This window comes from Lepus europaeus, chromosome 19 (assembly GCF_033115175.1).
Source record: "Lepus europaeus isolate LE1 chromosome 19, mLepTim1.pri, whole genome shotgun sequence".
Classification (NCBI taxonomy): Eukaryota; Metazoa; Chordata; class Mammalia; order Lagomorpha; family Leporidae; genus Lepus; species Lepus europaeus.
In genome coordinates this window covers 68,689,148-68,699,112 of record NC_084845.1, presented here as the reverse complement: position 1 = coordinate 68,699,112, position 9,965 = coordinate 68,689,148, and the positions used below count along the sequence as shown (strand labels likewise).

General features: G+C 69.4%; 1 protein-coding gene across 1 annotated transcript; it reads right to left on the bottom strand.

Annotated features, from left to right (window-relative positions):
- Positions 1–194: 194 nt before the first annotated feature.
- On the bottom strand, positions 195–9,654 carry OSGIN1 (oxidative stress induced growth inhibitor 1). Its single transcript, XM_062176845.1, has 6 exons — positions 9,550–9,654; positions 5,662–5,760; positions 4,464–4,600; positions 3,696–3,887; positions 3,470–3,561; positions 195–1,448 (listed from the first exon to the last, which is right to left on the bottom strand). The coding sequence occupies exons 2-6, from the start codon at positions 5,720–5,722 to the stop codon at positions 500–502; spliced, it is 1,431 nt and encodes a 476-aa protein (XP_062032829.1). The 5' UTR covers positions 5,723–5,760; positions 9,550–9,654; the 3' UTR covers positions 195–499.
- Positions 9,655–9,965: the final 311 nt, after the last annotated feature.

Sequence of the window (9,965 nt, the reverse complement as noted above, 5' to 3'; positions counted from 1 at the left end):
CCTGAAAGCAGACAGTGTGGCTGGAACAGGGTGGGAGGGGAGAGGCGGCTCCAGCCAGCTGCCCAATCAACTGCCCCCATATTTGGGCCCCGTCCCCGTCCCCCCCTCCCCTACAGCTCCTCCAGGGCCCCCACCCCCTCCCCTGCGCCCAAGTCTGCGCACCCAGCGGCCTCGCCAAGCACAGACCTCAGGAGTGGAGGCAGGCACTGGTTTTATTTGGGGCCCGGAGCCCTCGTGGCTGGGCGCCCTGCTGACCCCGGCAACCCCTGCTCTTGCTGGCAGCCTCCCGGCCACGTCCCAGGTCTAGGCCCAGCTGTGGCCTCGCTCCCGCCGTGGGCTAAGCCGGCGCAGGGTGGGTTCCCCACTGCTTCTGACCCGGAAGGCCGGTCGCGTGGGCTCACGGCCCCTGTCGCCTCCTTGGGCAGAGGCCCGCTGGCCGCTCCGGGGCGCTGACCGCCCGCCTCTTCAGGGCCTGGCTGCTGCGAGCCGAGGGCCGGCGCTAGGGCGGCCGCCCCGCCTCCTTCTTCTGCAGGGAGCTGGCCGCGGCCAGCGCCCCACCCTGCACGAAGCGCACGAAGTTGTCCCCGGCCAGCGGGCCCACGGCATACAGGCCCTCCTGCCGCGCGCTCTGGTAGGTGAATGGGTCCACGTCGACCGGGTTCCTCCGGGCGCTGAGCGGCTGCGCGGGCTCCACGGCCAGGGCGGCGCCGGCGCCGGGCAGGAAGGAGAGGTCGGGGTGCGAGCCGATGAGCACCAGCACGAGCGAGACGCCGAGCACGGCCTGGCCGCCGCGCGGGTCGCGGAGCACGGCCTGGCGCTGCTCCTTGAACAGCAGCACCCGGTGCTCGGGCAGGCTGCGGTAGCCGGCGTAGGGGCTGGGCGAGGGCCCCGCCTGCTCCCGCATCATCTGGTGCACCTTGTGGTACTCGGGGTACAGCACCTTGGGCAGCTGGTTGAACACCAGCGCGGGGTCGTCCACGGGCCGCCGGAAGGCGTGCAGCACGGGCACGCTGTAGTGGCGCGCCAGGAGCACCGCGTCGGCGGCCGACAGCCCCGCGCCGACGATGAGCACGGGGTCCGAGTCCGGGCTCAGGGCGCCGACGCGCACGGCCGCCTCCAGGGCCGCCAGGTCGTGGTGGACGAAGGGCAGGGCCTCGCCGGGCACGCCCAGCCGGGCGGGGCTGTCCGAGGTGCCCGTGGCCAGGACCACGTTGCGCGCGCGCAAAGCGAAGGGCTGCCGGCTCTGGTCCTTGGCGGTCAGGAAGCCGCTGACCCGGAACAGGGGGCCGCCGTCCTGCGCCCCGGAGCCTCCCGGCGCCGGCGGCCCCCACTCCACCGCCGTCACCACGGCGCCGGACACGAAGTTGCGGCTCAGGCCCTTCCTGCTCACGTAGTCCCTGTAGTAGTGGGCCATGTCCCCCGCCGTGGCCCGGCTGTTGCGAAGCCCTCTGCGCAGAAACCCGGGAGAGCGGGTGTCAGGGCGGGGCCTGGGCGGGGCGAACGACGGGCCTCCCACCGGAAGGTGGGGCCGAGGTCAGATCCTCCGGGGCCCCTGGGAACCCTGTGCCTGGGGCGCCTCGCCAGGGTGACCCAGGACACCTAGGCCGCAGCCTGATTGGCAGTGAGCAGGGGGCCTGGCCCCATGTCCCGCCCCAGGGGACTCAGTGCCACCTGCGGCACACGCGGCACGATTCTGGGTGAGGCTCCTCCCTGCAGTAAGCAGTGGAGATGGGGCTGACTGGGGGGGGGCACTCCGGAGGGGGGCGCTCCAGGAGAGGGGACCCAGCTCCCGGCTGAGTGTGCCCACGTGGCACAGTTCACCCATGCACCGTGGGAGCTGCGTGCTTTTCTGTACCTCTGGGGAAGAGACTGACTTTAGCCAGCCTGCCGGGCCTGCGTGGGCCGGGCGCGGTGGTGGCGAGTCAGGCCCGCGGGCCATCTGGCTTCAGGTCCAGCTTCCTGCTGGACGTGCCTGCCGATGACCGCAGAACTCAGGGCCCTGCCACCCGCCTGGGAGACCTGGGCTCCTGGCTTCAGCCCTGCCCAGCCTTGGCTGCTGTGGGCATTTGGGGCGTGAACCCACAGATACAAGCTGCCTCTCTCTCTCTCTTTTTTTTGACAGGCAGAGTTAGACAATGAGAGAGAGACAGAGAGAAAGGTCTTCCTTCCGTTGGTTCACCTCCAATGGCCGCTGCGGCCAGCGCATCGTGCTGATCCTAAGCCAGGAGCCAGGTGCTTCTCCTGGTCTCATGTGGGTGCAGGGCCCAAGCACTTGGGCCATCCTCCCGGGCCACAGCAATGCTGGACTGGAAGAGGAACTACAGGGACAGAATCCGGCGCCCCAACCAGGACTAGAACCGGGGGCGCCGGCGCCACAGGTGGAGGATTAGCCTAGTGAGCCGCGGCGCCGGCTGCCTCTCTCTCTCTTTCAGGCAGATTAAAACAAACAACCTATTCACCTGAGGACTCGACATGGTCCCCGGCCCACGTGCTGACAGCAGCAGCCACACCGCTGTCACCATCACCGTCGTCACCGTCAGCCTTCCTGGGGCGGTGGCTACAGCGCCCACGGCCCTGGCAGCTACCTGCAGGTGCGGCTGGAGGCTCAGCACCCCTCTAGACCCGGCTGTGTGGCCACGGGTGGTAAGGGTGCAGTTACCTAACGGACACGCCCACGGAGCCTGGCTAACTGGCCCGGCGGCCGGGGGGAGCCCCAGACTTCTTTCTTGGGTCTGTGGTCCCCACTCCCTGGGCTCTGTGAGTTTGTTGGAAAGCACCGTCCCACACGGGGCCTCCGCCCATGGCCCTGCCCGGGGTGACCGGGGCTCACGCTGCGGACAGCAGGGAGAGCGCCATAGTGTTCTGCTGCAAGGCCGCGGCGGAGGCTGGGTGTGGACGCTGTGTCCTCCCCGCGGGAGTGCCCGGGTCCCAGTGGGAAGCCGTAAAAGCAGGCTGCGAGGGGGCCCGTTTGCAAGTGAAACCCAGGCTCCTGTCTGGCTGTCCACCCGTCTGTCCATCTGCCCATCACTCCACAGGCCCGGGAGGCTTCCCACCCAACAGCCGAGGGGCCTGCAGATGGGGAGCCAGCCCGACTCAGCCCCCGCCCCGGGACAGGATACTCAGGGGGTGCCTTTTGGCCCGTGGAGGCCGCCCCGGGCGCAGTGGCCCTGCCTCCCCCTCCCCACCTGCAGCCTCCTGTGCCGTGACCGTGCTGTTAACGCACAAGTATCCACAGCGTGCCCGGGAGAGGAGGCGCCTCCCATCACTCTCCCGGGGCTGCTCGCTCAGAGCAGGGGAGCCGGGCAGCCTGGGGGGCGGGGAGCAGCAGCGGGGGTTGGGGGGCCCTGGGGCAGGCCCAGCCTGGCAGCGCACGCGCTCCTGGGCACTGCTGTCCTCACTGAGCCTGGGGCCCTGCTCTGGGGGAAGGGGGGGCAGCACCCTGTGGCCCCGGCCGGGGGTCCCTGCTCACCTGCGCTTCACGCGCATCCAGTCCTTGACGGGCAGGTCCGGGAGCCCCATCCACTGGCCGTGGCTCAGGGTCACCATGGAGCCTTCGATGGACTGCAGGCGAGAGGAACCCTTGGCCCTGCACTCTGTAGCCCGAGGCCAGCCTGGGCTGCAGGGCATGGGGCGGGAGAAGGGGGTGGGGGGTGCAGGAGCCGGACCCAGGGCAGGCGGCGTGGCCCCCTACTCACGTGCCAGGCCCCCCCAGGGGGGTTGCGGCCCAGGACCACGTGGCGGACGGCTCGGTGCTTCTCCCGTTTCCAGGTCAGGACGGACTCCACGTCCCCTCCGAAGTCCGTGTCTGGGCGCAGGAGGGCGTCGAACAGCAGGGCCACAGGGCTCTCGCTGCGGCCTTCCAGGCCTTCAGACAAGTAGTCCAGGTCCTGGGGGCAGGGCGCAGGTGAGCGGGGCTGCAGGGTGGGCTGATGGGGACTGGAGCCAGTGGCCTGTCCTGCAGCCAGCCCCACTGCGACGGCGCGGTCAGGCGTGGGGATGCTGTCGCTGCCGGCAGAGGGTGCGAGCCGGCACGGTAAAGGCTCTGACGAGTCCCGCAGCCGCTGGTGTTCCCCAGCAGGCACCTCGACCCCGGCAGCCCCAGCCAGAGCTGCTTCCTCGTCCCCCACTCAGAAGAGCGAGGGCGCCAGGGGCAGGGGGTGAGGGAGGCTTTGCCGGCCCCAGGGACCGAGCGGAGCCGAAGCATCTGGGACAGGGTCTCATCGCGGGCACCGCACATACTGGGGCTTGATCCGTCTGGGTCCAGCAGCACCACCTAGTGGGGACGACCAGAAGCGTGTCCCCTGGGGAGCAGAGTAGCCCGTGCTGAGAGCTGCCGGCCGTGGCGTGCACATGTGTGTGTGACAAGGAGCCCTGGCTTCCCCGTGCTTCCTCACGTTACCCTGCACACGTCGGGGCGGGGGAGGCTCCCACAGCGGGGCGTCCTCCGCGGAGCGCTGGCCCACCTGGTCCAGGATGGAGACCCCCGGAGCCTCGGCCAGCTTCCTCTGCAGCAGGGGGTGCGGGTGGACGGCATCCGGCCTCACGTAGGGCGTGTAGCCGGACAGCAGGTAGGACAGGCAGATGCCCGAGGGGCCGTTGCCTGCGGAGAGAGGGCAGCGCTGAGACCAAGCCGGGCTCGGCCATGACCCGGCTCACTCCTCGTTCCTGAAGGTCAAGCTAAGGAAGCGCGTCCTTTGCTAAGCTCGTGGCCGGTCGCTGCTTCTAATGCCTGAGAGAGCAGTGAGCAGCGGGGGCTTTTATGGCCGGCTGTCGGGCTGCACGGCTGCACTTCTTCCCTTTCAGCCTTGGGGCAAGCGGCACAGAGAGGTTCATCGGCCCGCCCACGGTCACACAGCTGAGGAGATTTGAATCCAGGACGAGGCAGAGACTGACGGGACGGTGGGCATGACTGCACGGATGGCCACGTGCCCAAGGGTGCCGAGCCCCAGGGAGGGGGGGATGCTGCCCCTGGGGGCGTTCGCATCCCGGCATCACCCAGGCCCCGCCTGGCATCGCTTCTGTTCCCCTCCTACCCCCTCTTCCCTCGTCCTGTGCAGAGCCCGACCCCGCTCACAGCCACCCGTTCCTGACTCACTAAACCAGCCGTCACGGATGCCTGTGTGTGCCGGAGGGCGTCCGCCCACTTAGACTTGGGGACGGGACCCTGGCCCGCTGCTGTGTGTCCCTCATGCGGTCCCCGCCCTGGGCCGCCCCCTGCGTTCTGGGAGGGATTCTCTGGAACTTCTTAAGTAGTTTTTAGGGCTTGCGATTTAAGTCTTAGCTATTTTCAATTATTTGCAAGGTGGCCCAGAGATCTCCCGCCCTCTGGTTCAGTCCCCAACTGCCCACAACAGGCAGGGCTGGGCCAGCAGCCAGGAGCTCCATCCAGGTCTGCACGTGGGTGGCAGCGGCCCAGGCACTGGAACCGGGGCCGGCTGGGCGCCCGTTCGCAGGAAGCTGGGGCTGGAACCCGGGCACCCTGACAGCGGGCCAGGCGTCCGGACCGCTGCCGTGCACACGCCCCCACCCCCGGGCCATTCAGTGCTGGCCACGAGGTCGTTAAAGGTGACAGCCGCCAAGAAGCCAGGCCTGGCCCCCCGCGGCCGCTGACCTGGCCCTGGGGGCACAGCACGGCCCTCCCCAGCCCGGGCGGCCACTCACCAACGATGACCACCGGGAGGGGCTCCGGGCTGCTGAGGCGGTCCTTCCGGGAGGAGCTCATGGCTGGGGCTGGTGGGAGACTCGGGGCTGGCAGCCGACCTGGGGGGCGGAGGGCAGACAGGGCCCACCCGGGTCAGGTCCGCTTCCCACTCCGGGACGGCGTCCTGGGGGCCCGGGGTCAAGTCCATAGCAGGCTTCCTTCCTCCGGAACAGGCCGGTCTCCCGCTCCCCAGTTCACAGGGCGCCCCCAGCCCGGCGTCGGGGCAGCCTCCTCTGAGCCTTCCCAGGGAACCCCGGCCCAGCCCCCGGGAACTTCCGCGGCGGCCCCGCCCCACCCCGGCCACGCCCCGGCCACGCCCCCGAGCCCCTGCGCGAAGCCCCGTGACCCCTGGCCCCTCGGCCCCGCCCCCCAAGCCCCCCTCGCGCTAAGCCCCGTGACTCCGCCCCTGCCCCGCCCCCCAAGCCCCTGCGCGAAGCCCCGTGACTCCCCCTGCCCCGCCCCGCTCCCGCCCCAGGGCCCCACCCCCGAGTCCCGGCGCGAAGCCCCGGCCCCGCCCCGCGGCCCCGCCCTGCCCCGAGTCCCTCGCGCGCAGCCTCGTGAATCTGCGGCCGTCACTGGCCCCGCCCCCTTGGCCCCGCCCCTTGGCCCCGCCCTGCCCCGAGCCCCTGCGCGAAGCCCCGTGACCCCTGGCCCTTCGGCCCCGCCCCCCAAGCACCCCCCTCGCGCTAAGCCTCGTGACTCCGGCCCCGCCCCCGCCCCAGCCCCTGCGCGAAGCCCCGTGACTCCCCCTGCTCCGCCCCGCTCCCGCCCCCAGGGCCCCGCCCCCGAGTCCCGGCGCGAAGCCCCGTGACTCGGCGGCCGTCCCTGGCCCCGCCCCCGCGGCCCCGCCCCCTCCCGGGTCTCTGCACACGACCCCGCGACTCTGGGGCCCCGCCCCGCGGCCCCGCCCCCGAGTCCCGCGCGCGGCCCCGGGGCTCTGCGGCCACCGCTGGCCTCGGCCACTCCCTGCGTTCTGTGGGCTGCAGCTCCGCGCATGTGAAGCCGGAATGCTGCGAGTCCCGCCCCGCGAGGGGACGTGCGTGGGCAGCCGCCTCTGCGCTGGGAGAGGCCTGAGCTTCTTGCCTGCTGGGCCCCCCTGACCTGGTCACAGTGGGAACGAGGCCCGGCCCGGCGCGGCAGTGGTGCGCTGGCGCCCCCTGGTGGTCACCGGCTGGAATCAGCCGGGGGACCCGGGCGCTCCGCGCTGCGGACGCCCACCCACCCACCTCCCGCGCAGAGGTGCGAGTGGGGCTCAGGCAGCCCCCGCGACACTCGGCCTGTGCCCAGAGGGGACCTGGGCTTGTGGCGGGTGTGGGGCAGTGGGAGTGGCAGGGGGCCCGGCCTGGAGAATCCTCCAGAGGAGCCTGGGTTTGTCTGTGAATGCCGGTGTTTGGAAAGTGGGCGAGGGGGCGGCGCAGTGGGTGAAGCCGCAGCCTGCAGTCCTGCATCCCACGTGGGCTCAGGTTCCAGACTCGGCTACTCTGCTTCCGATCCAGCTCCCTGCTGTGGCCTGGGAAAGCAGTGGAGAATGGCCCAAGTCCCTGGGCCCCTGCACCCGCGTGGGAGACCCGGAAGAGGCTCCTGGCCCAGCCCTGGCCATTGCAGCCATTTGGGGAGTGAACCAGTGGATGGAAGATTTCTTTCTCTGTCATTGCTTCTAACTCTGCTTTTTTTTTTTTTTTTTTTTGACAGGCAGAGTGGATAGTGAGAGAGAGAGAGAGAGAAAGGTCTTCCTTTTTGCCATTGGTTCACCCTCCAATGGCCGCTGCAGCTGGCGCATCTCGCTGATCCGAAGCCAGGAGCCAGGTGCTTCTCCTGGTCTCCCATGCAGGTGCAGGGCCCAAGCACTTGGGCCATCCTCCACTGCTTTCCCGGGCCATAGCAGAGAGCTGGCCTGGAAGAGGGGCAACCAGGACAGAATCCGGCACCCCGACCGGGACTAGAACCCAGTGTGCCGGCACCGTAAGGCGGAGGATTAGCCTGTTAAGCCACAGCACCGGCCTAACTCTGCTTTCAAATACATAAATCTTGGGGCCGGCACTGTGGCGCAGCCGGTAAAGCCCCAGTCTGCAGTGTCGCCTCCCATATGGGCGCCGGTTCGAGTCCTGGCTGCTCCACTTCCAAGGACCTCACAGCCTCCCTGGCAGGTTCCCTCCTGGCCCCCTGCTGTCTGCCTGCGGAGCCATGCTAACGACAATCGTGGAAGCGGCAGACGCAGCACAGGACCGAGTTCCAGAGCTAGGCGGCCACGCACTCGCTACCCTCCCTCCCCCCGGGGGTCTGGAGAATTCTGACAATCACAGCCACATCGCAGGTGGGGGGGGCACTGAGTCCAGATTGCTTCTCACGGCCCTTTACGTCTTCCGAAGAGGTTGCCTCATTTCCAGAGCCCTCTCCGTGCCTCTAAGCATGGTGTTGATGGCTCCTGCCACAGGACCCTCTGGCCTGGCTAAAGACACAGCAGCAGATGGGGGCTGGCGCTGTGGGCCAGCAGGGAGGCCGGGGAGCAGCTGCCAGCCCCGGAGTTCCGGCCAGGAGAGCACAGTTGCTCCTGGACCAGCGGGTGCCTGGGAGGAGGCTGCAGGTCACAGGGCGCAGCGCCTTCCGCCCCTGCTCCTGCCCCCTCAGGAGGGCTCCGGGGACACGGCGGGGGGGGGGGGCAGCTCCACATGCGGTCCTGGTCTAGCACCTCCTGGGCAACATGGGCTTTAGTCCTCACAACCACCCACTCTCCAGATGAGCGCTGCGGCCGCGTGAAGCCCTGCCCGCAAGGTCACGGGGCCAAGGGGAGAGCCCACCTGGACAGCCCTGGACACCCCCGACCGAGTATGCCAACCTGCGCTCGTGTCCCAGTGCACCCAGTGACCCCCGTGCCCATGAGGAATCTGAACGGACGGCCTCGCCCCTGCGGGGAAGGGCCAGGCCCAGGGTTCCAGCCCAGAGCCGTCGGGCACTTGGTTGGAAGCTTCGAGATGCTACACATGAGGTCACTTCCTGCACGCGGGGACACCCAGAGCCCTGAGCCAGCCCGGTCCTGGCACGCTCTTTGGACTTGAGGAGCCAGAATCGACGCTTGTCACCGTCAGCGCTCAAAGTCCCTTGGGCGGAAGCGGCAGACGTTGTTGGGAGAAGTTACTGGTGAAAGCCAACGATTCAGTCCTCAGGAAGGCACATCACAGGAGCCGCTCACCTGCCAGGGCTGCTCCCGAGGCCCTCGGCTGACGCCGGGGCGCTGCGTGCGCTGGGCGCCATCGGGGCCCTTTGCTCACTGACAGCTGGGCTTTCCTATCCCCATCGCACAGAGAGAGAATCAGGCCAGGAGGAGGCGGCACCTTGACCCCCCTCCCCCAGTAAGACAACAAAGGTGACAATGACACCAAGACAGTGCATAAGGCCCTCGGTGGCCGAGGGTGAGGAGGTGGCTTCAGGGCCAGCAGTCACCAGCCCGGGCCCCCCTGGCCTCCCGGCCGGCACCCACCAGCCTCTGCCTCCCCCCGGGCAGGAGAGGCGGGGACTCCGGAGGAAGCACCCAGCCTGGCCACTGGCCCAGTGGCCTTGGGACCCTGGCAGCAAGCCCAGCTGGCCACACCCCCTCTCCTGCCCAGAGCTATGCGCTGGGCTGTGCTGGGCGGTTGCACCCAGCAGCTGTGGGACACGGGCAGGCCAGGGACCTGGATGGGGCATGGCCGCGAGGACGCCGAAGAACCTGCACTGGGGGTGAGTCGCGGGGTAGGGGGGTGCTCAGGGGAGCCCGAGAAGCCGGGCAGCTACAGGGCCCCCACAGACCCTTGGGCCAGGCCAGGCTGGCCACCGTCTTCCGCCCCCACAGCCTTGCCCAGCCCACTCACCTGCGGGGCGGTGGGTAGAGGGACGGGCACTGCAGAGGCCAGAGAGTCGGCACACCTGACACTTGCCCCGTGGGGATCCAAGAGCCTGTGGCTGGCGGGAAACAAGGGTATTTCACGGGAGGGAGGTGGGCGGGGCCAGGAAAATCACTTTCATAATCGTGAGTCAGCAGGGGCCTGGGGTGGATGAACTTGCCCCAGGGCCAGCCTTAAAGGGCCCCTGCCTGGCGGCCTGCCACGGGGCAGTGGGTGGCCCTCCCCCAGGCAGCCCCCACCCGCCAGGTCCCCCGGAACTCAGTCACTGGGGCTCGGTTGCCGCTGAGGACGACCCCGAGGGAGTCCACCTGGCCCTTCCCTAGGGAGGCGGCATCGGCTTTGGCCACATGTGAAGAGGGGCCCTTTAAGACAAAGAACCATCC